Consider the following 25848-nt stretch of genomic DNA (forward strand, 5'->3'; position numbering starts at 1 on the left):
GGGTTGAGGGAGTGGGGTTGGCGATGGGGGGTGAGGGAGTGGGGTTGGCGATGGGGGGGTGAGGGAGTGGGGTTGGCGATGGGGGGGTGAGGGAGTGGGGTTGGGGGTTGGAGGACAGGGGGGGGGTATATAGGATGGAAGTTATACTCACACGAAGATATCGTCCCGGTCTAGGATGGAGCTCAGCAAGTCTTCGCGCTGGAAGAGTTTGTAGAAACGATGATTGAAGACATCGGCCGCCAGTAACTGAAGAGGGAGAGAGAGAGAAAACTGGGCTCAGGGGCCAAACCTTCCCCACAGCAGCGCCCACCCTCCCGCTTCTCAGCCTCTGTCGGACCCCCAGCGCCGCTGAGCGCACTGCCCCCTCCCACACACCCACCCCCCCTACACCCACCCCCTACACCCCCCACCCCCTACACCAAGCCCGTCACCAGCTCAGTCAGCACAGGACAGCCAGGGTATCCCGGGGCTGTCCTTATACAACTCAAGCCAGGGGAGGGAGAGAGAGAGTGTGGGCTCCCCGAATCAACCCGGACCATCAGCCTCCCCACTCCGCGCGTCCTCGTGACTCCTTCCCCGCACGGCTTTGACCCGGACGCTCGTCCGCCCCGGCCTACCTTATCCGGAGGGATTCCCGACATCTTCGACAGTGCGAGGTAAAGGTCCCAGAGTTTCCCTGTCTTTGGTACGACCACTCTGTGCTGGGATATATAGAGAGAGATAGAGAGAGAGAGGGTGAGAGGGTAGAGAGAGAGAGAGAGAGAGGGTGAGATGGGTAGAGAGAGAGAGAGAGAGGAGAGAGAGAGAGAGAGAGATATAGAGAGAGAAAGAGGGTGAGAGGGGTAGAGAGAGAGAGAGAGAGAGAGAGACGGTGAGAGGGGTAGAGAGAGAGATGGTGAGAGGGGTAGAGAGAGAGAGAGAGAGAGAGAGAGAGAGGGAGAGACGGTGAGAGGGGTAGAGAGAGAGAGGGTGAGAGGGGTAGAGAGAGAGAGAGAGAGGAGAGAGAGAGAGAGACGGTGAGAGGGGTCGAGAGAGAGAGAGAGAGAGAGAGAGAGAGACACGTGAGAGGGGTAGAGAGAGAGGGTGAGAGGGTAGAGAGAGAGAGAGAGAGAGAGAGAGGAGAGAGAGAGAGAGAGACGGTGAGAGGGGTCGAGAGAGAGAGAGAGAGAGAGAGACGGTGAGAGGGGTAGAGAGAGAGAGGGTGAGAGGGGTCGAGAGAGAGAGAGAGGAGAGAGAGAGAGACGGTGAGAGGGGTCGAGAGAAAGAGAGAGAGAGAGACGGTGAGAGGGGTAGAGAGAGAGAGAGAGAGAGAGAGAGAGAGAGACGGTGAGAGGGGTAGAGAGAGAGAGGGTGAGAGGGGTAGAGAGAGAGAGAGGAGAGAGAGAGAGAGAGACGGTGAGAGGGGTAGAGAGAGAGAGAGAGAGAGAGAGAGAGAGAAGGTGTGAAACAGATAAGAGTCGAGGATTAACGCGGGGACGACGAGCAGGACACAAACCATCACAGGTGGTGAGGAGCCCGACCTCCCGCCGGCCCTGCATCGGGCTGTGAGAACACAGATAGCGAGGCTCACGGGACTCCTGGCCAGGGGGTGGTGGGTGGGTGGGGGGGAGGAATGCAGCACAGGAAGGAACCTAGGAACAGGAGGAAACCATTTTACCTCAATGACTGAGCTCCCATGGCCCTCTGGGGTAGAGAGTTCCAAAGGTCCACACCCTCCGAGCAGAGAAACTTCTCCTCATCTCGGTCCTAAGTAGCTTCCCTCTTATTTTGAAATTGCGTCCCCTGGTTCTAGACTCCCCAGCCAAGGGGAGGGGAAACATCTCACCTGCCTCTACCCTGTCTGTCCCTTTAAGTATTTCGTAGGTTTCAATGAGATCGTCCCCTCATTCTCCGAAACTCTAGAGAATACAGGGCCCCGTTTCCCCAATCCCTCTTCCTAAGACAGTCCCTCCATCCCGGGAATCAGTCTGGTGAGCCTTCGTTGAACTCCCCTCTAGGGCAATGATATCCTTTCTGAGCTCAGGGGACCAAAAAATGCGCGCACACAATACTCCAGGTGCTTCTGTACAATTGAAGCAAGACTTCACTGCCCCTGTACTCAAATCCTCTTGCGATTTAAGGCTGACATATCATTAACCTTCCTAACTGGCTGCTGCACCTGAATGTTAGCCCCCAGTGACTTATGTTCAAGGACACCCCAGGTCCCTTTGTACATCTCTGTACACTTTCTAACCTCTTCCCATTTAGGAAATACTCTGCACGTCTGTTCCTCCGACCACAGTGGATGGTAGCCTCACATTTTTCCACGTTATGTTCCATCTGCCGTGTTCTGGCCCCCTCGCTAAGTCTGTCCAAACCCTCCCGCAGCCGCTTAACATCCTCCCCACGACACAGACTCCCCGCCCGGCTTTGTATCATCCGCGGACCTGTAAGTGTTGAACCGGGGGTCCGACAAGGAGCTGGTTACAGTCCAACCATGTTACCCACAGCACACAGGACGCCTCTTTATAACGTGCCTGCCTGTCCCTCAGCCACAGAGGGAGGGGTGGTGGGGGTCTGAAATTCAGCACCAACAGCATCGTGCATTGATATAGCGCCTTCCATCGTTACCAAAGCTGCCCCCCACCGGGTGCGATGACCAGACACCAAGAGGCACGACCCGCCGTCAGGACAGGAAACTCGAACTGCGGCCGGAGTGGGGGGGAGGGGGTGGGCAGCAAAAGGGCACCTGAAAAGGAAAATCGAGAGCCAGGCCGCATTTCGATAGCACCGGTCACGTCCTCCGGGCCTCTCGCACACGACGAAATATTTCCCCAAGGCCCAACTGCCCCTCGGTGGTGGTGGGGGGGGGAACCGAGTGCGACATCAGCAAAGGTTTCCCCATTCCCGAACCCCCTCCAACCCGGGAGACAGGTGAGGCTGCGATGCCTCCACAGTTGAACAGCTCACCCCCCCCCCCCCCCCCCCGCCAAACCCCCATATTCCCTGTGGTGCTACCTGGATGGGTTTGGATTGCGGGTCCATGGGTACCAGGAAGATCTCCAGCACCCTCTCAGGGCTGATAGGCAGAGGGACGCTGAGGTAACAGAAGGGGTCGAAGGTGACCGAGATCTTCCGACATTGCGGACACACCAAGGTGGACTTGAAGAGGCCGTGGAAAATGTCCACAATGATGGAGTCGTTTCTCCTCCTGTGATTGCTCCAGGCTTCTACCGCCACGACCTGCGGAGGGGGGAGAATCAGTGAGAGGGTTTGCAAATACTCAGAGTGTTCCTGTCCCCCAGAGAGAGCCCGTCCCCCCCACAGAGAGAGAGCCCGTCCCCCCCCACAGAGAGAGCCCGTCCCCCCCACAGAGAGAGAGCCCGTCCCCCCCACAGAGAGAGAGCCCGTCCCCCCCCACAGAGAGAGCCCGTCTCCCCCACAGAGAGAGCCCGTCTCCCCCACAGAGAGAGCCCGTCTCCCCCCACAGAGAGAGCCCGTCTCCCCCCACAGAGAGAGCCCGTCCCCCCCCACAGAGACAGCCCGTCTCCCCCCCCACAGAGAGAGCCCGTCTCCCCCCCCACAGAGAGAGCCCGTCTCCCCCCACAGAGAGAGCCCGTCTCCCCCCCACAGAGAGAGCCCGTCTCCCCCCCCACAGAGAGAGCCCGTCTCCCCCCACAGAGAGAGCCCGTCTCCCCCACAGAGAGAGCCCGTCCCCCCCCACAGAGAGAGCCCGTCTCCCCCCCCACAGAGAGAGCCCGTCTCCCCCCCACAGAGAGAGCCCGTCTCCCCCCCACACAGAGAGAGCCCGTCTCCCCCCACACAGAGAGAGCCCGTCTCCCCCCACAGAGAGAGCCCGTCTCCCCCCCACAGAGAGAGCCCGTCTCCCCCCACAGAGAGAGCCCGTCTCCCCCCCACAGAGAGAGCCCGTCTCCCCCCCCACAGAGAGAGCCCGTCTCCCCCACAGAGAGAGCCCGTCTCCCCCCACAGAGAGAGCCCGTCCCCCCCCACAGAGAGAGCCCGTCTCCCCCCACAGAGAGAGCCCGTCTCCCCCACAGAGAGAGCCCGTCTCCCCCACAGAGAGAGCCCGTCTCCCCCCCCACAGAGAGAGAGCCCGTCTCCCCCCCCACAGAGAGAGCCCGTCTCCCCCCCACAGAGAGAGCCCCGTCCCCCCCCCACAGAGAGAGCCCGTCTCCCCCCACAGAGAGAGCCCGTCTCCCCCCACAGAGAGAGCCCGTCTCCCCCCCCAAAGAGAGAGCCCGTCTCCCCCCTCACAGAGAGAGCCCGTCCCCCCCCCACAGAGAGAGCCCGTCTCCCCCCCCACAGAGAGAGCCCGTCCCCCCCCACAGAGAGAGCCCGTCCCCCCCCCACAGAGAGAGCCCGTCCCCCCCCCACAGAGAGAGCCCGTCCCCCCCCACAGAGAGCACACGCACAGGGAGACCCCCTCTCCCTCTCCCCCTGTGAACACACACACACACACACACACACACACAGGGAGACCCCCTCTCCCTCTCCCCCGTGAACACACACACACACACACAGGGAGACCCCCTCTCCCTCTCCCCCCCGTGAACACACACACACAGGGAGACCCCCTCTCCCTCCGTGAACACACACACACAGAGACCCCCTCTCCCTCTCCCCCGTGAACACACACACACAGGGAGACCCCCTCTCCCCCTGTGAACACACACACACAGGGAGACCCCCTCTCCCTCCCCTGTGAACACACACACAGAGAGACCCCCTCTCCCTCTCCCCCCGTGAACACACACACACAGGGAGACCCCCTCTCCCTCTCCCCCTGTGAACACACACACACAGGGAGACCCCCTCTCCCTCTCCCCCTGTTAAGACACACACACAGGGAGACCCCCTCTCCCTCTCCCCCTGTGAACACACACACACAGGGAGACACCCTCTCCCTCTCCCCCCGTGAACACACACACAGGGAGACCCCCTCTCCCTCCGTGAACACACACACACAGGGAGACCCCCTCTCCCTCTCCCCCCGTGAACACACACACACAGGGAGACCCCCTCTCCCCCTCCCCCTGTGAACACACACACAGGGAGACCCCCTCTCCCTCTCCCCCTGTGAACACACACACACAGGGAGACCCCCTCTCCCCCTCCCCCTGTGAACACACACACAGGGAGACCCCCTCTCCCCCCGTGAACACACACACAGGGAGACCCCCTCTCCCTCTCCCCCCGTGAACACACGCACGGGGAGACCCCCTCTCCCCCCGTGAACACACACACAGCGAGACACCCTCTCCCCCCGTGAACACACACACAGGGAGACCCCCTCTCCCCCCGTGAACACACACACAGCGAGACCCCCTCTCCCTCTCCCCCCCGTGAACACACGCACGGGGAGACCCCCTCTCCCTCTCCCCCCGTGAACACGCACACATGGGGAGACCCCATTCCACTCCTACAATGCACTCCAAGGAGCCCCAGGCAGTAACCCGTCCACCATCTCCCCAGCCACCCATCTTCCAGCTGTGGGGGTCCCCACTCTCACCCTCACCTCGTCTTCCCGCCCGTCCGCGTCCTTCAACTCCACGTACTCTTTCCGTCGCACTCGGTTCAGGTCCTCGTGAAGCCCATCGAGCAGAAATGCCAGCAACTCCTGCGAGTCGTGAGGCTGATAACCTGAGAACTGAGGGGCAAAATGTCCCACTCGGGTCTGTGGACGAGAGGCAGAGTCATCAACAGGGCAAGACGCACAGTAAACCTCCCTCTACACCGTCCCCATCAAACACTCCCAGGGACAGGTACAGCACGGGGTTAGATACAAAGTAAAGCTCCCTCTACACCGTCCCCATCAAACACTCCCAGGACAGGTATAGCACGGGGTTAGATACAGAGTAAAGCTCCCTCTACACCGTCCCCATCAAACACTCCCAGGACAGGTACAGCACGGGGTTAGATACAGAGTAAAGCTCCCTCTACACTTGTCCCCATCAAACACTCCCAGGACAGGTACAGCACGGGGTTAGATACAGAGTAAAGCTCCCTCTACACCGTCCCCATCAAACACTCCCAGGACAGGTACAGCACGGGGTTAGATACAGAGTAAAGCTCCCTCTACACCGTCCCCATCAAACACTCCCAGGACAGGTATAGCACGGGGTTAGATACAGAGTAAAGCTCCCACTACACCGTCCCCATCAAACACTCCCAGGACAGGTACAGCACGGGGTTAGATACAGAGTAAAGCTCCCTCTACACCGTCCCCATCAAACACTCCCAGGACAGGTACAGCACGGGGTTAGATACAGAGTAAAGCTCCCTCTACACCGTCCCCATCAAACACTCCCAGGACAGGTACAGCACGGGGTCAGATACAGAGTAAAGCTCCCTCTACACTGTCCCCATCAAACACTCCCAGGACAGGTACAGCACGGGGTTAGATACAGAGTAAAGCTCCCTCTACACTGTCCCCATCAAACACTCCCAGGACAGGTACAGCACAGGGTTAGATACAGGGTAAAGCTCCCTCTACACTGTCCCCATCAAACACTCCCAGGACAGTTACAGCACAGGGTTAGATACAGAGTAAAGCTCCCTCTACACTGTCCCCATCAAACACTCCCAGGACAGGTACAGCACGGGGTTTGAAAGGAGAGAAGGGAAGACAAAGAGGGAGGGAGCGAGGCAGGGCCAGCAGGGGAGGTGAGGGGAAGAGAGATAGCAACATTCGCAGATTACCAGGGTGTGCGGTGACCCAAACCCCCTCATTACCTTGAACATTCGAGGGATGACAGTGTAATGACGGCCTGACCAGATCTGCTTGATGATATCAGCGTAAGCCTCCGCAATCTCCCCCTGCATCCCCAGTGGATTATCCAGGTTTAATTCCTCGACATAGCCGTTAGTGAGGAAATAGTCCGTCAGAGGAGGTGTACTACTGAGACACTGCAGGAGAGAGGGAGAGAGAGAGTGGATGAGGGACCCCCAGAACACTGAACAAACTACATCTCCCTCTGACCCTCCACGTGTCGCTGGTATAGAACGCGGCCAATAGGCACTCAATAAAAGCCAAATCCTTCCACACCGAGAATCAGAGGTGATCAATCCTCACACATCGGAGGCTCATTCAGGAAGTCACAAGCTGGGTTGCTCATGTAAGCCTCTGCTTGGGCCCTCCTTACCCCGGAGCCTGTGCCTGGTCCAACCCTCTCAAAGCTCCAGTTAAACTTTTAGACGTTCGAAAGGGACAGAGGGGCAAGGGGGCCTGACAGAGGTTCACAGATCACAGAGTTGCTACAAGGGTTTATACAGCTGAGCAGATTCAGAACCCGGGTTCAATTCCAGAGGGACAGAGCTGAGAAGCAAGTTCTCTGAGACTTGCATGGAGGACAGGCGGAGGGGCAGACGGGCGTTGGGGGTAGGGAGAGACGAACCCTCAGAACCTAACCCACATCCAGAGACAACTTCCCTATCCACACCAGGCCTCATTTACCTCCAACCATGCTCCTCATCTCTGCCCGAGAGTGGTTAATCCCTCTACACCTTTCCAACCCTTAGATACCATTACACACTCAAACCATCAAACGTCCATTCAAGAGGATTTCATCATCGTCTACCCAGAGACAGACTGGAATTTCGGGAGCACCGTTCACTGCCGTAACATGTTTCACAGCCAATGAAGTGCTCTATTGAAAGGCAAAATACTGGCGCACAGCAAGATCCCACAAATAGCAAATAATGACCCAGATCATCTGTTTGTAGTGATGTTGGCTGAGGGATAAATATTGGTCCCAGGACACTGGGCATAACTCCCCCACCTCCCTCCCAGTCACCGCCCAACCCTCACCCAACTCGTCTTCCAACAGTGGCTGTGGGTTCCTTAACACCCACCCGAGTGGGCAGTCTGGCCCTCGGTTTAATGTCTCATCCCGAAAGACAGCACCTCCGACAGCGCGGCGCTCCCTCAGCACTGACCCTCCGACAGCGCGGCGCTCCCTTAGCACTGACCCTCCGACAGCGCGGCGCTCCCTCAGCACTGACCCTCCGACAGCGTGGCGCTCCCTCAGCACTGACCCTCCGACAGCGCGGCTCGCCCTCGGTAACTCTGGCTGTCAAGGGTTTCAGGGAGCCGTTTATTAATGCAAATCCTCCTCTTGTCCCATCTCTCAGTTCTTACCTGGAGGGCAGAGTTCATGAAGCAGGTGTTCCCGAGGTTACTCAACCCGCAAACACCAGGCTGGCCCTGATAGTACGAGCCCTGTCCATCCAGCAAGTTTCGCCTAGGAAAGAGGGCACAGGGTCAGTGACACAGGTCGCAGCATTCCTCCTCCCCCACACAGTGACGGGACGCGGGTCCGTGTCTGTGATTCCCCCACACGGTGACGGGACGCGGGTCCGTGTCTGTGATTCCCCCACACGGTGACGGGACGCGGGTCCGTGTCTGTGATTCCCCCACACGGTGACGGGACGCGGGTCCGTGTCTGAGATTCCCCCACACGGTGACGGGACGCGGGTCCGTGTCTGTGATTCCCCCACACGGTGACGGGACGCGGGTCCGTGTCTGTGATTCCCCCACACGGTGACGGGACGCGGGTCCGTGTCTGTGATTCCCCCACACGGTGACGGGACGCGGGTCCGTGTCTGTGATTCCCCCACACGGTGACGGGACGCGGGTCCGTGTCTGTGATTCCCCCACACGGTGACGGGACGCGGGTCCGTGTCTGTGATTCCCCCACACGGTGACGGGACGCGGGTCCGTGTCTGTGATTCCCCCACACGGTGACGGGACGCGGGTCCGTGTCTGTGATTCCCCCACACGGTGACGGGACGCGGGTCCGTGTCTGTGATTCCCCCACACGGTGACGGGACGCGGGTCCGTGTCTGTGATTCCCCCACACGGTGACGGGACGCGGGTCCGTGTCTGTGATTCCCCCACACGGTGACGGGACGCGGGTCCGTGTCTGTGATTCCCCCACACGGTGACGGGACGCGGGTCCGTGTCTGTGATTCCCCCACACGGTGACGGGACGCGGGTCCGTGTCTGTGATTCCCCCACACGGTGACGGGACGCGGGTCCGTGTCTGTGATTCCCCCACACGGTGACGGGACGCGGGTCCGTGTCTGTGATTCCCCCACACGGTGACGGGACGCGGGTCCGTGTCTGTGATTCCCCCACACGGTGACGGGACGCGGGTCTGTGATTCCCCCACACGGTGACGGGACGCGGGTCTGTGATTCCCCCACACGGTGACGGGACGGGGGTCTGTGATTCCCCCACACGGTGACGGGACGCGGGTCTGTGATTCCCCCACACGGTGACGGGACGGGGGTCTGTGATTCCCCCACACGGTGACGGGACGCGGGTCTGTGATTCCCCCACACGGTGACGGGACGCGGGTCTGTGATTCCCCCACACGATGACGGGACGCGGGTCTGTGTCTGTGATTCCCCCACACGGTGACGGGACGCGGATCTGTGTCTGTGATTCCCCCACATGGTGATGGGACGCGGGTCTGCGATTCCCCCACACGGCGACGGGACACGGGTAACGCGCGGTATTTAACACTCACGTCACGTGGGGTCTCACTGTCGGCCACGTCCCATCCTCATTTCGTGATTCCATGATCAGAGTCTGCAGCACAAACACGGCTGAATTTATCTCTGCGCTTTGTTAACATCCAGTGGCCCACCCCACGCACTCACCCGGCACATCGGTCACCCCCGAAACGCGCCCGCCACCAGCCTCCACAGCGCACCGCAGACTCCACAGCGCACCCCAGCCTCCCAGGCACCCCAGCCTCCCAGGCACCCCAGCCTCCCAGGCACCCCAGCCTCCCAGGCACCCCAGCCTCCCAGGCACCCCAGCCGATCCCTCCACCCGGCCTCACCTGTCCCGTGCAGAGGCACAAGCTGTTGACGTTACTCTGGGGGTTCCTCAGCCTCTCACACGAGCCGTCCGAATTCCTCATCCACAGGCGGCTTTCGTCCTCCGCAGGCACCTGGAACGTCCTCCGCATCTCCTTGTGAATCTTGTCTGAGGGATGGTGGGGAGGGAGAGAGAAAGGACTCACATGTCGGCAGCACCTTTAGGCTCCCTCTGGACCATCCCAACTCTGCTCTCAGTCAACCGGTAATTGGGAAAGGCGCTGACCGCAGCGGTGGAAGGAACAAAGCAGCCAATTCGCGCACAGCAAGATCCCACAAATGTAAATATTGACCCTCCTCGTCTGTTTTTAAATGATGTTGGCTGGGGGACAGATATTGGGCCCAGGACACCGGGGAGAAATCTCCCCCCACCCGCCAAATCCCCCACTCTCCGCCAATCCTAGCTGTGGGATCCTCCACACCCACCTGAAAGGGCAGAAGGGGCCTCAGTTTAACGTCTCATCCCGACAGTGCGGCGCTCCCTCAGCGCTGACCCTCCTGACAGTGCGGCGCTCCCTCAGCGCTGACCCTCCGACAGTGCGGCGCGCCCTCAGCGCTGACCCTCCGACAGTGCGGCGCTCCCTCAGCGCTGACCCTCCTGACAGTGCGGCGCTCCCTCAGTAACCTGACCCTGGGTGTGACAGCCCCAAGAATGGAGCATGGCCAAGTGTGTCTGAGAGAGACGGCCCAGCAGCACATCAGGACAGTAGAAATCACCAAGCCCGCGTCCCTGATCACATTCCCGCACGCTTTTTACCAATAGTATCAGCCCTGCTGAACGAAACAGTCACAAGTTCATCCATGTTGCTGTACTGACACAGAGCAAGCTCCACAGGATAGACCTCCACTTTCAGACCGGACAGTCTAATAACCTGTAGAGAAAGACAGACAACAGATTCAGCAATGCCCAGAATAGGGCAATATCCCAGAATGAGTGACAGACTGGAATCTAATCGAGGGGTTCGGGGGGGTTTATATATAGAACAACAGATACCCGGGAGTGAGTTACAGACTGGAATCTAATCGAGGGGTTCGGGGGGGTTTATATATAGAATAACAGATACCCGGGAGTGAGTTACAGACTGGAATCTAATCGAGGGGTTCGGGGGGGTTTATATATAGAATAACAGATACCCGGGAGTGAGTTACAGACTGGAATCTAATCGAGGGGTTCGGGGGGTTTATATATAGAATAACAGATACCCGGGAGTGTGTTACAGACTGGAATCTACTCGAGGGGTTCGGGGGGTTTATATATAGATTAACAGATACCCGGGAGTGAGTTACAGACTGGAATCTAATCGAGGGGTTCGGTGGGGTTTATATATAGAATAACAGATACCCGGGAGTGAGTTACAGACTGGAATCTAATCGAGGGGTTCGGGTGGTTTATATATAGAATAACAGATACCCGGGAGTGAGTTACAGACTGGAATCTAATCGAGGGGTTCGGGGGGGGTTTATATATAGAATAACAGATACCCAGGAGTGAGTTACAGACTGGAATCTAATCGAGGGGCTCGGGGTGTTTTATATATAGAATAACAGATACCCAGGAGTGAGTTACAGACTGGAATCTAATCGAGGGGTTCGGGGTGTTTTATATATAGAATAACAGATACCCGGGAGTGAGTTACAGACTGGAATCTAATCGAGGGGTTTGGGGGGTTTATATATAGAATAACAGATACCCGGGAGTGAGTTACAGACTGGAATCTAATCGAGGGGTTCGGGGGGTTTATATATAGAGTAACAGATACCCGGGAGTGAGTTACAGACTGGAATCTAATCGAGGGGTTCGGGGGGGTTTATGTATAGAATAACAGATACCCGGGAGTGAGATACAGACTGGAATCTAATCGAGGGGTTCGGGGGGGTTTATGTATAGAATAACAGATACCCGGGAGTGAGTTACAGACTGGAATCTAATCGAGCAGGGGGTGGGGTTTAGGTGTAGAATGGGCACTGATGCCAGGAATTTCAGGAATCCCCTCGGTCGGTGTTCCTCTGGCAGTTGTCGTCACTCACCTTGCGCTCGATCGGTTGCTGTCCCTGTGTTTGGCCATACCAGCTGAGCAGTTTGTGCCAGGCCTCAGTGTGCAGGAGCGTGTAATCCTCAGTCTCCATCAGGTTGGCTTTCAGCCTGTCAGACTCTGTACCTGCACCGAGATCAGACGGAGAATCAGGGGGAAGGCAGCTTCAGGGCACAGCACTACCCCTCCCACCCGGCCACACCAGACCCCCACCCGCCTGGGCACAGCGCCCGCCCCTCCCTCCCGCCTCCCTCCCGCCCGGGCACGGGGACCTGCACCACTCCCGCCAACACACCCTTCCCCCACCCAAATCCCTGTCCCCGGGGATGCACCCCACACCCCATCACCACCCACCAGGGTTACACCCCTCCCCCTCCGCCATCACCCACACCGCATCACTGGTCCCCCACCCTCCTCCCAGGGATACCCTGCCCCTCGGAAAGCACCCACCACTCCCACCCATCCCTTTGAGACAGCCCCCAGCTCCCAGCAAGCCCACCCCTTTCTGACAGACACCGCCAACCACCCACCTGTGGGAGAGCGACCCCACACCCCCAACCCCGCCCCCTCCCAACCAGCCACCGGACACCAAGCCGCACTGGGGCAGCAACACACCATCAGGCCCATGCGACATGCAACAAGAAAGGGACTTAGGGGAATAAAGGGCAGGGGAGGCTCATTACTTTCATGGAGCTTGGTATTGTCGATGGGTCCAGGGTTGGTGCTGGCGTTCTGATCTCCATCTTCCACATACGCTGTCCAGCGCTCGAACCACCGCTGTTCAATCAGGTACCTGTCCACATAAAACAACACCGGGTAATATCACTCTACACCGTCCCCATCAAACACTGCGAGGACAGGTACAGCACGGGGTTAGATACAGAGTAAAGCTCCCTCTACACTGTCCCCATCAAACACTCCCAGGAGAGGTACAGCACGGGGTTAGATACAGAGTAAAGCTCCCTCTACACCGTCCCAATCAAACACTCCCAGGACAGGTACAGCACGGGGTTAGATACAGAGTAAAGCTCCCTCTACACTGTCCCCATCAAACACTCCCAGGACAGGTACAGCACGGGGTTAGATACAGAGTAAAGCTCCCTCTACACCGTCCCCATCAAACACTCCCAGGACAGGTACATCACGGGGTTAGATACAGAGTAAAGCTCCCTTTAGACAGTCCCCATCAAACACTCCCAGGACAGGTACAGCACGGGGTTAGATACAGAGTAAAGGTCCCTCTGCACCGTCTCCATCAAACACTCCCTGGACGGGTACAGCACGGGGTTAGATACAGAGTAAAGCTCCTTCTACACCGTCTCCATCAAACACTCCCTGGACAGGTACAGCACGGGGTTAGATACAGAGTAAAGCTGTCTCTACACCGTCCACATCAAACACTCCCAGGACAGGTACAGCACGGGGTGAGACACAGAATAAAGCTCCTTCTACACTGTCCACGTCAAACACTCCCAGGACAGGTACAGCACGGGGTTAGATACAGAGTAAAGCTCACTCTACACCGTCCCCATCAATCACTCCCAGGACAGGGACATCACGGGGTTAGATACAGAGTAAAGCTTCCTCTACACTGTCCCCATCAAGCACTCCCAAGACAGGTACAGCACAGGTTAGATACAGATTAAAGCTCCCGCTACACCGTCCCCATCAAACACACCCAGGACAGGTACAGCACGGGGTTAGATACAGAGTAAAGCTCCCTATACACCGTCCCCATCAAACACTCCCAGGACAGGTACAGCACGGGGTTAGATACAGAGTAAAGCTCCCTCTACACTGTCCCCATCAAACACTCCCAGAACAGGTACAGCACGGGGTTAGATAGAGAGTAAAGCTCCCTCTACACCGACCGCATCAAACACTCCCAGGACAGCTACTGCACGGGGTTAGATACAGAGTAAAGCTCCATCTACACTCTCCCCGTCAAACACTCCCAGGACAGGTACAGCACGAGGTTCGATACAGAGTAAAGCTCCCTCTACACCGTCCCCATCAAACACTCCAAGGACAGGTACAGCACGAGGTTCGATACAGAGTAAAGCTCCCTCTACACCGTCCCCATCAAACACGCCCAGGACAAGTACAGCACAGGGTTAGATACAGAGCAAATCTCACTCTACACAGTCACCATCAAACACTCCCAGGACAGGTACAGCACGGGGTTAGATACAGAGTAAAGCTCCCTCTACACTGTCCCCATCAAAAAGTCCGTGGACATGTACGGCACAGAGTTACCTACAGAGTAAAGCTCCCTCTACACCGGCCACATCAAACACTCTCAGGACAGGTACAGCACGTGGTAAGATAGAGTAAAGCTCCCTCTACACTGTCCCATCAAACACTCACAGGACAGGTACAGCACGGGGTTAGGTACAGAGTAAAGCTCCTTCTACACAATCCCCAACGAACACTCCGAGGGCAAGTACAGCACAGGGTTAGATACAGATTAAAGCTCCCTCCACATCGTCCCCATCAAACACTCCCAGGACAGGTACAGCACAGGGTTAGATACAGAGTAAAGCTCCCTCTACACTGTCCCCATCAAACACTCCTAGGACAGGTAAAGCACGGGTTTAGAAACAGAGTAAAGCTCCATCTACAGCGTACCTGTCAAACACTCCCATGACAGGTAAAGCACAGGGTTACATACAGAGTAAAGCTCCCTCTACACCGTCCACATCAAACACTCCCAGGACAGGTACAGCACGGGGTGAGATACAGAGTAAAGCTCCCTCTACACTGTCCCCATCAAACACGCCCAGGACAAGTACAGCACGGGGTTAGATACAGAGTAAAGCTCCTCTACACCGTCCCCATCAAATACTCTCAGGACAGGTACAGCACGGGGTTAGATACAGAGTAACGCTCCCTCTACACCTTTCCCATCAAACACTCCCAGGACAGGGACATCACGGGGTTAGATACAGAGTAAAGCTCCCTCTGCACCGTCCACATCAAACACTCCCAGGACAGGTACAGCACAGGGTGAGACACAGGGTTAAGCTCCCTCTACACTGACCACGTCAACCACTCCCAGGACAGGTACAGCACAGGGTTAGATACAGAGCAAATCTCACTCTACACCGTCCCCATGAAACACTCCCAGGACAGGTACAGCACGGGGTTAGATACAGAGTAAAGCTCCATCTGCACTGTCCCCATCAAACACTCCCAGGACAGGTACAGCACGGGGTTAGATACAGAGTAAAGCTCCCTCTACACCGTCCCCATCAAACACGCCCAGGACAGGTACAGCACGGGGTTAGATACAGAGTAAAGCTCCCTCTACACTGTCCCCATCAAAAAGTCCGTGGACATGTACGGCACAGGGATACCTACAGAGTAAAGCTCCCTCTACACCGGCCACATCAAACACTCTCAGGACAGGTACAGCACGTGGTAAGATAGAGTAAAGCTCCCTCTACACTGTCCCATCAAACACTCCCAGGACAGGTACAGCACGGGGTTAGGTACAGAGTAAAACTCCTTCTACACAATCCCCATCGAACACTCCGAGGGCAAGTACAGCACAGGGTAAGATACAAATTAAAGCTCCCTCCACATCGTCCCCATCAAACACTCCCAGGACAGGTACAGCACAGGGTTAGATACAGAGTAAAGCTCCCTCTACACTGTCCCCATCAAACACTCCTAGGACAGGTAAAGCACGGGTTTAGAAACAGAGTAAAGCTCCATCTACAGCGTACCTGTCAAACACTCCCATGACAGGTAAAGCACAGGGGTACATACAGAGTAAAGCTCCCTCTACACTATCCCATCAAACACTCACAGGACAGGTACAGCACGGGGTGAGACACAGGGTAAAGCTCGCTCTACACTGTCCCCATCAAACACTCCCAGGACAGGTACAACACGGGGTTAGATACAGAGTAAAGCTCCCTCTACACCGTCCCCATCAAACGCTCCCAGGGCAGGTACAGCACGGGGTTAGATACAGAGTAAAGCTCCCTCTACACCGTCCCCATCAAACACTCGCAGGACAGGTACAGCACAGGGTTAGATAGAGAGTAATCATACACTACACAGTCCCGATCAATTACTCCCAGGACAGGTACAGCACGGGGTGAGACACAGGGTAAAGCTCCCTCTACACCGTCCCCGTCAAACACTCCCAGGACAGGTACAGCACGGGGTTAGATACAGAGTAAAGCTCCCTCTACACCGTCCCCATCAAACACTCCCAGGACAGGTACAGCACGGGGTTAGATACAGAGTAAAGCTCCCTCTACACCGTCCCCATCAAACACTCCCAGGACAGGTACAGCACGGGGTAAGGTACAGAGTAAAGCTCCGTCTACACCGTCCCCATCAAACACTCCCAGGACAGGTACAGTACGGGTTTAGTAACAGAGTAAAGCTCCCTCTACACCGTCCCCATCAAACACTCCCAGGACAGGTACTGCACGGGATTAGATACAGAGTAAAGCTCCCTCTACACTGTCCCCATCAAACACTCCCACGACAGGTACAGCACGGGGTTAGATACAGAGTATAGCTCCCTCTACACCGTCCCCATCAAACACTCCCAGGACAGGTACAGCACGGGGTTATATACAGAGTAAAGCTCCCTCAACACCATCCCCAACAAACACTCCCAGGACAGGTACAGCACGGGGTTAGATACAGAGTAAAGCTCCCTCTACACCGTCCCCATCAAAAACTCCCAGGACAGGTACAGCACAGGGTTAGATACAGAGTAAAGCTACATCTACACCATCCCCATAAAACACCCAAGGACAGGTACAGCACGGGGTTAGATACAGAGTAAAGCTCCCTCAACACCATCCCCATCAAACACTCCCAGGACAGGTACAGCACGGGGTAAGATACAGAGTAAAGCTCCGTCTACACCGTCCCCATCAAAAACTCCCAGGACAGGTACAGCACAGGGTTAGATACAGAGTAAAGCTCCCTCTACACCATCCCCATAAAACACCCAAGGACAGGTACAGCACGGGGTTAGATACAGAGTAAAGCTCCCTCTACACCGGCCCGATGAAACACTCCCAGGACAGGTACAGCACGGGGTTAGATACAGAGTAAAGCTCCCTCTGCACCGTCTCCATCAAACACTCCCTGGACGGGTACAGCACGGGGTTAGATACAGAGTAAAGCTCCCTCTGCACCGTCTCCATCAAACACTCCCTGGACGGGTACAGCACGGGGTTAGATACAGAGTAAAGCTCACTCTACACCGTCCCCATCAATCACTCCCAGGACAGGGACATCACGGGGTTAGATACAGAGTAAAGCTTCCTCTACACTGTCCCCATCAAGCACTCCCAAGACAGGTACAGCACGGGTTAGATACAGATTAAAGCTCCCGCTACACCGTCCCCATCAAACACACCCAGGACAGGTACAGCACGGGGTTAGATACAGAGTAAAGCTCCCACTACACCGTCCCCATCAAACACTCCCAGGGCAGGAACAGCACGGGTTTAGAAACAGAGTAAAGCTCCCTCTACACCGTCCCCATCAAACGCTCCCAGGGCAGGTACAGCACGGGGTTAGATACAGAGTAAAGCTCCCTCTACACCGTCCCCATCAAACACTCGCAGGACAGGTACAGCACAGGGTTAGATACAGAGTAATCACACACTACACAGTCCCGATCAATTACTCCCAGGACAGGTACAGCACGAGGTTAGATACAGAGTAAAGCTCCCACTACACCGTCCCCATCAAACACTCCCAGGACAAGTACAGCACGGGGTTAGATACAGAGTAAAACTCCCTCTACACCGTGCACATCAAACACTCCCAGGACAGGTACAGCACGGGGTGAGACACAGGGTAAAGCTCCCTCTACACTGTCCCCGTCAAACACTCCCAGGACAGGTACAGCACGGGGTTAGATACAGAGTAAAGCTCCCTCTACACCGTCCCCATCAAACACTCCCAGGACAGGTACAGCACGGGGTTAGATACAGAGTAAAGCTCCCTCTACACCGTCCCCATCAAACACTCCCAGGACAGGTACAGCACGGGGGTTAGATACAGAGTAAAGCTCCCTCTACACCGTCCCCATCAAACACTCCCAGGACAGGTACAGCACGGGGTAAGGTACAGAGTAAAGCTCCCTCTACACCGTCCCCATCAAACACTCCCAGGACAGGTACAGGACGGGGTTAGATACAGAGTAAAGCTCCCTCTACACTGTCCCCATCAAACACTCCCAGGACAGGTACAGCACGGGGTTATATACAGAATAAAGGACCCTCTACACTGTCCCCATCAAACACTCCCAGGACAGGTACAGCACGGGTTTAGTAACAGAGTAAAGCTCCCTCTACACCGTCCCCATCAAACACTCCCAGGACAGGTACTGCACAGGATTAGATACAGAGTAAAGCTCCCTCTGCACTGTCCCCATCAAACACTCCCAGGACAGGTACAGCACGGGGTTAGATACAGAGTTAAGTTCCGTCTACACCGTCCCCATCAAACACTCCCAGGACAGGTACAGCACGGGGTTAGATACAGAGTAAAGCTCCCTCTACACCGTCCCCATCAAACACTCCCAGGACAGGTACAGCACAGGGTTAGATACAGAGTAAAGCTCCCTCTACACTGTCCCCATCAAACACTCCCAGGACAGGTACAGCACAGGGTTAGATACAGAGTAAAGCTCCCTCTACACCGTTCCTATCAAACATTCCCAGGGCAAGTACAGCACGGGGTTAGATACAGAGTAAAGCTCCCTCTACAGCGTCCTCATCAAACACTCCCAGGACAGATAGAGCACGGGATTAGATACAGAGTGAAGCTCCCTTTATACTGTCCCCATCAAACACTCCTAGGACAGGTAAAGCACGGGTTTAGAAACAGAGTAAAGCTCCATCTACAGCGTACCTGTCAAACACTCCCATGACAGGTAAAGCACAGGGTTACATACAGAGTAAAGCTCCCTCTGCACCATCCACATCAAACACTCCCAGGACAGGTACAGCACGGGCTTAGATATAGAGTAAAGCTCCCTCTACACCGTCCCCATCAAACACTCGCAGGACAGGTACAGCACAGGGTTAGATACAGAGTAAAGCTCCCACTACACCGTCCCCATCAAACACTCCCAGGACAGGTACAGCACGGGGTGAGACACAGGGTAAAGCTCCCTCTACACTGTCCCCATCAAACACTCCCAGGACAGGTACAACACGGGGTTAGATACAGAGTAAAGCTCCCTCTACACCGTCCCCATCAAACGCTCCCAGGGCAGGTGCAGCACGGGGTTAGATACAGAGTAAAGCTCCCTTTACACCGTCCCCATCAAACACTCCCAGGACAGGTACAGCATGGGGGTTAGATACAGAGTAAAGCTCCCTCTACACCGTCCCCATCAAACACTCCCAGGACAGGTACAGCACGGGGTAAGGTACAGAGTAAAGATCCCTCTACACCGTCCCCATCAAACACTCCCAGGACAGGTACAGCACGGGGTTAGATACAGAGTAAAGCTCCCTCTACACTGTCCCCATCAAACACTCCCAGGACAGGAACAGCACGGGGTTATATACAGAATAAAGGACCCTCTACACTGTCCCCATCAAACACTCCCAGGACAGGTACAGTACGGGTTTAGTAACAGAGTAAAGCTCCCTCTACACCGTCCCCATCAAACACTCCCAGGACAGGTACTGCACAGGATTAGATACAGAGTAAAGCTCCCTCTGCACTGTCCCCATCAAACACTCCCAGGACAGGTACAGCACGGGGTTAGATACAGAGTTAAGCTCCGTCTACACCGTCCCCATCAAACACTCCCAGGACAGGTACAGCACGGGGTTAGATACAGAGTAAAGCTCCCTCTACACCGTCCCCGTCAAACACTCCCAGGACAGGTACAGCACAGGGTGAGATGTAGAGTAAAGCTCCCTCTACACCGTTCCTATCAAACATTCCCAGGGCAAGTACAGCACGGGGTTAGATACAGAGTGAAGCTCCCTTTATACTGTCCCCATCAAACACTCCTAGGACAGGTAAAGCACGGGTTTAGAAACAGAGTAAAGCTCCATCTACAGCGTACCTGTCAAACACTCCCATGACAGGTAAAGCGCAGGGTTACATACAGAGTAAAGCTCCCTCTACACCGTCCACATCAAACACTCCCAGGACAGGTACAGCACGGGCTTAGATATAGAGTAAAGCTCCCTCTACACCGTCCCCATCAAACACTCGCAGGACAGGTACAGAACGGGGTGAGACACAGGGTAAAGCTCCCTCTACACTGTCCCCATCAAACACTCCCAGGACAGGTACAACACGGGGTTAGATACAGAGTAAAGCTCCCTCTACACCGTCCCCATCAAACACTCGCAGGACAGGTACAGCACAGGGTTAGATACAGAGTAATCACACACTACACAGTCCCGATCAATTACTCCCAGGACAGGTACAGCACGAGGTTAGATACAGAGTAAAGCTCCCACTACACCGTCCCCATCAAACACTCCCAGGACAAGTACAGCACGGGGTTAGATACAGAGTAAAACTCCCTCTACACCGTGCACATCAAACACTCCCAGGACAGGTACAGCACGGGGTGAGACACAGGGTAAAGCTCCCTCTACACTGTCCCCGTCAAACACTCCCAGGACAGGTACAGCACGGGGTTAGATACAGAGTAAAGCTCCCTCTACACCGTCCCCATCAAACACTCCCAGGACAGGTACAGCACGGGGTTAGATACAGAGTAAAGCTCCCTCTACACCGTCCCCATCAAACACTCCCAGGACAGGTACAGCACGGGGGTTAGATACAGAGTAAAGCTCCCTCTACACCGTCCCCATCAAACACTCCCAGGACAGGTACAGCACGGGGTAAGGTACAGAGTAAAGCTCCCTCTACACCGTCCCCATCAAACACTCCCAGGACAGGTACAGCACGGGGTTAGATACAGAGTAAAGCTCCCTCTACACTGTCCCCATCAAACACTCCCAGGACAGGTACAGCACGGGGTTATATACAGAATAAAGGACCCTCTACACTGTCCCCATCAAACACTCCCAGGACAGGTACAGTACGGGTTTAGTAACAGAGTAAAGCTCCCTCTACACCGTCCCCATCAAACACTCCCAGGACAGGTACTGCACAGGATTAGATACAGAGTAAAGCTCCCTCTGCACTGTCCCCATCAAACACTCCCAGGACAGGTACAGCACGGGGTTAGATACAGAGTTAAGCTCCGTCTACACCGTCCCCATCAAACACTCCCAGGACAGGTACAGCACGGGGTTAGATACAGAGTAAAGCTCCCTCTACACCGTCCCCGTCAAACACTCCCAGGACAGGTACAGCACAGGGTGAGATGTAGAGTAAAGCTCCCTCTACACCGTTCCTATCAAACATTCCCAGGGCAAGTACAGCACGGGGTTAGATACAGAGTAAAGCTCCCTCTACAGCGTCCTCATCAAACACTCCCAGGACAGATAGAGCACGGGATTAGATACAGAGTGAAGCTCCCTTTATACTGTCCCCGTCAAAAACTCCCTGGACATGTACAGCACATGGTTAGCTACAGAGTTAAAGCTCCCTCTACACCGTCCACATCAAACACTCTCAGGACAGGTACAGCACGTGGTGAGACACAGGGTAAAGCTCCCTCTACATTGTCCACGTCAAACACTCCCAGGACAGGTACAGCACGGGGTTAGATACAGAGTAAAGCCCCCTCCTCGCTGTCACCATTAAAAACTCCCAGGACAGGTACAGCACGAGGTTAGAAACAAAGTAAAGCTCCCTCTGCACTGTCCCCATCAAACGCTCCCTGGACAGGTACAGCACGGGGTTAGATACAGAGTGAAGCTCCCTCTACACCGTCCACATCAAACACTCCCAGGACAAGTACAGCACGGGGTGAGACACAGGGTAAAGCTCCCTCTACACTGTCCACGTCAAACACTCCCAGGACAGGTATAGCACGGGGTTAGATACAGAGTAAAGCTCCCTCTACACCGTCCTCATGAAACACTCCCAGGGGAGGTACAGCATGGGGTTAGATACAGAGTAAAGCTCCCTCTACACCGTCCCCATCAAACACTCCCAGGACAGGTATAGCACGGGGTTAGATACAGAGTAAAGCTCGCTCTACACCGTCCCCATCAAACACTCCCAGGATAGGTACAGCACGGGGTTAGATACAGAGTAAAGCTCCCTCTACACTGTACCTGTCAAACACTCCCAGGACAGGTACAGCATGGGGTTAGATACAGAGTAAAGCTCCCTCTACAGCGTCCTCATCAAACACTCCCAGGACAGATACAGCACGGGATTAGGTACAGAGTGAACCTCCCTTTACACTGTCCCGGTCAAAAACTCCCTTGTCATGTACAGCACAGGGTTAGCTACAGAGTAAAGCTCCCTCTACACCGTCCGCATCAAACGCTCCCAGGCCATGTACAGCACGGGGTTAGATACAGAGTAAAGCTCCCTCTATACCGTCCACATCAAACACTCTCAGGACAGGTACAGCACGTGGTGAGACACAGGGTAAAGCTCCCTCTACATTGTCCACGTCAAACACTCCCAGGACAGGCACAGCACAGGGTTAGATACAGAGTAAAGCTCCCTCTACACCGCCCCCATCAAACACTCCCAGGACAGGTACAGCACGGGGTTAGATACAGAGTAAAGCTCCCTCTACACCGTCCCCATCAAACACTCCCAGGACAGGTACAGCACGGGGTTAGATACAGAGTAAAGCTCCCTCTACACCGTCCCCATCAAACACTCCCAGGACAGGTACAGCACGGGGTTAGATACAGAGTAAAGCTCCCTCTACACTGTCCCCATCAAACACTCCCAGGACAGGTACAGCACGGGGTTAGATACAGAGTAAAGCTCCCTCTACACCGTCCCCATCAAACACTCCCAGGACAGGTACCGCACAGGGTTAGAGACAGAGTAAAGCTCCCTCTACACCGTCCCCATCAAACACTCCCAGGACAGGTATAGCACAGGGTTAGATACAGAGTAAAGCTCCCTCTACACTGTCCCCATCAAACACTCCCAGGACAGGTACCGCACAGGGTTAGAGACAGAGTAAAGCTCCCTCTACACCGTCCCCATCAAACACTCCCAGGACAGGTATAGCGCAGGGTTAGAGACAGAGTAAAGCTCCCTCTACACTGTCCCCATCAAACACTCCCAGGGAAAGGCACAGCACGGGGTTAGATACAGAGTAAAACTCCCTTTACAGTGTATTAATATTTATTCTCAGGATGTGGTGGTGCCCCTTGAGGTGACGGGTTGTTGCCTCGCTGAATCCTAGCAGTCTGGGGTCCCTGTGGTCTGACAGTCTGCTCAGCCAACGGTCATGCTGTGAGTCTGACCCTGCGCTGTATGGACAGATAAGCATGCTGCTTGAGAGATTTGGAAATGGGGGCTTGGAGGGAGTGTTGGACCTGAACCCACTGGCCCTTACACCTCATTGTGATATTGTTCGTGACCTCATTACAGTCTTGGTTCAAATGTGGACAAAAGAGCTGAGAGTGACAGTGAGTGTCCCCCAACATCAAGGCAGCATTTGACCGAGTGTGGCATCGAGGAGCCCTAGCGAAACCGGAGTCAATGGGAATCAGGGGGGGAAGACTCTCCGCGGGTTGGAGTTATACTGAGCACAAAGGAAACTCTTTCAAGTTATCAACAGGCACAGATTGCAACTGTTTCGAGTACAATCACAGTTCTTGGTTTCCGGGAGTGGGACATGAACCCACAACCTTCTGATTCAAAGGCGAGGGTGCTATGAACTGAGCCACAGCTGACACCTCCCTGAGCACAAAGGAAGATGGTTGTTGTGGCGGGGGGGGTCAGTCAGCTCAGCTCCAGGACGTCACCGCAGGAGTTCCTCAGGGTAGTGGAACGAGAGCGAGGCCACTCCAGAGGCCGCTTCAGATCAGCGGGGGAGGTGGGACCACTCTGCAGGGTGTCCAAAACCTCGCTGCTGTCCCCTCCACTACCAACCCACTCGCACCTCACCACGCCTCACAACCCAACCTCGAGGGGGGAGGGGGGTGGTGCCGAGAGTCCATCGTTACTCTCGGCAGGTAAAGAAAGGCAGGCGAGGAGGGTCAGATCCTCGGGCTGATGGAACTCCCGCCTCCGAACCCAGGGGAAGAAACCCGGACCCAGGGACGAGTCACCGGTGACGGCGAGGCAAGGGAACGTCCCCCCCCCACCACCTTCCCGGTTTGGCTGCTTCTCGGAAGGGCCGGCGGCCGTGATAACAAAAGTGAAAGCCGTTCAGCCGCCCTCTCCACCCCCCCGCCCCCATCCTGAGGGACTGCCCCCCACCCTGCCGGAGCGGTCCGAGGGCACGGAGTCCCATTCCCCCCACCCCCACCCCCACCCCGCCCGGACGGCCGGGATCGGTCACCTGCCTCCAAGCCCCCCACCGACCTGGGAGCTCTCAGGCTCCGCGCGGGTCGCACCAGCCCCTTGGGGTGGAACAACCCGACCAAGCGGTGGTGGTGGTGTCAGGAACCCCCCCCCCCCGGCGCACAGCAAGATCCCATGAGCAGCAAACGACTTGGTCCCCGTGTTGTTGGGGGGGGGTTTTTTTTTTGGAGAAAGTGAGGATTGGCCCCAGCGCAAAGCGGGAACCCCGCTCGCCACCTGAGCACTGACCCTCTCCGACAGTGCTGCTCACCCTCAGCGCTGACCCTCCGACAGTGCTGCTCACCCTCAGCACTGACCCTCCGACAGTGCTGCTCACCCTCAGCACTGACCCTCTCCGACAGTGCTGCTCACCCTCAGCACTGACCCTCTCCGACAGTGCTGCTCACCCTCAGCGCTGACCCTCCGACAGTGCGGCGCTCCCTCAGCACTGACCCTCCGACAGTGCGGCACTCCCTCAGCACTGACCCTCCGACAGTGCGGCGCTCCCTCAGCACTGACCCTCCCACAGTGCGGCCCTCCCTCAGTACTGACCCTCTGACAGTGCGGCACTCCCTCAGTACTGACCCTCTGACAGTGCGGCGCTCCCTCAGCACTGACCCTCTGACAGTGAGGCGCTCCCTCAGCACTGACCCTCCGACAGTGCGGCGCTCCCTCAGCACTGGCCCTCCGACAGTGCGGCGCTCCCTCAGCACTGACCCTCTGACAGTGAGGCGCTCCCTCAGCACTGACCCTCCGACAGTGCGGCGCTCCCTCAGCACTGACCCTCTGACAGTGAGGCGCTCCCTCAGCACTGACCCTCCGACAGTGCGGCGCTCCCTCAGCACTGGCCCTCCGACAGTGCGGCGCTCCCTCAGCGCTGACCCTCCGACAGTGCGGCGCTCCCTCAGCGCTGACCCTCCGACAGTGCGGCCCTCCCTCAGCGCTGACCCTCCGACAGTGCGGCACTCCCTCAGCACTGACCCTCCGACAGTGCGGCGCTCCCTCAGCACTGACCCTCCGACAGTGCGGCGCTCCCTCAGCACTGACCCTCCGACAGTGCGGCACTCCCTCAGCACTGACCCTCCGACAGTGCTGCTCACCCTCAGCACTGACCCTCCGACAGTGCGGCGCTCCCTCAGCACTGACCCTCCGACAGTGCGGCGCTCCCTCAGCACTGACCCTCCGACAGTGCGGCGCTCCCTCAGCACTGACCCTCCGACAGTGCTGCTCACCCTCAGCACTGACCCTCCGACAGTGCGGCGCTCCCTCAGCACTGACCCTCCGACAGTGCGGCGCTCCCTCAGCACTGACCCTCCGACAGTGCGGCGCTCCCTCAGCGCTGACCCCTCCCGACAGCGCGTCACGCCCTCGGGCCCCGCCCCTCACTCACCAGCTCTCCCCCTCCTCCGGCCCCCGCCTCTGAACCTCCTCCACCTGCCGCCTCTGGCTCTCCAGACCCGGCGCCTCCGCCATCGCCCCGGTTCCCGGAACCGGAAACCGTCCACCACCA

At 56.6% G+C, this 25848-nt stretch overlaps 1 protein-coding gene across 2 annotated transcripts; it reads right to left on the minus strand.

Annotated features, from left to right (window-relative positions):
* Positions 1 to 147: 147 nt before the first annotated feature.
* LOC144674691 (ubiquitin carboxyl-terminal hydrolase 11-like) lies at positions 148 to 25828 on the minus strand. 2 transcript variants are annotated; one of them, XM_078535930.1, is made up of 12 exons: positions 25729 to 25828; positions 12602 to 12711; positions 11914 to 12044; positions 10643 to 10757; positions 9849 to 9994; positions 9531 to 9592; positions 8138 to 8240; positions 6733 to 6906; positions 5516 to 5674; positions 2998 to 3222; positions 618 to 701; positions 148 to 246 (listed from the first exon to the last, which is right to left on the minus strand). In XM_078535930.1, the coding sequence occupies exons 1-12, from the start codon at positions 25809 to 25811 to the stop codon at positions 148 to 150; spliced, it is 1491 nt and encodes a 496-aa protein (XP_078392056.1). In that variant the 5' UTR covers positions 25812 to 25828. The 2 variants fall into 2 exon arrangements, with proteins under 2 accessions (XP_078392056.1, XP_078392057.1); XM_078535931.1 differs by lacking the exon at positions 25729 to 25828 and having other exon boundaries at positions 12673 to 12712.
* Positions 25829 to 25848: the final 20 nt, after the last annotated feature.

Source organism: Cetorhinus maximus, unplaced genomic scaffold (assembly GCF_964194155.1).
Source record: "Cetorhinus maximus unplaced genomic scaffold, sCetMax3.hap1.1 HAP1_SCAFFOLD_754, whole genome shotgun sequence".
In the NCBI taxonomy this organism is placed as follows: Eukaryota; Metazoa; Chordata; class Chondrichthyes; order Lamniformes; family Cetorhinidae; genus Cetorhinus; species Cetorhinus maximus.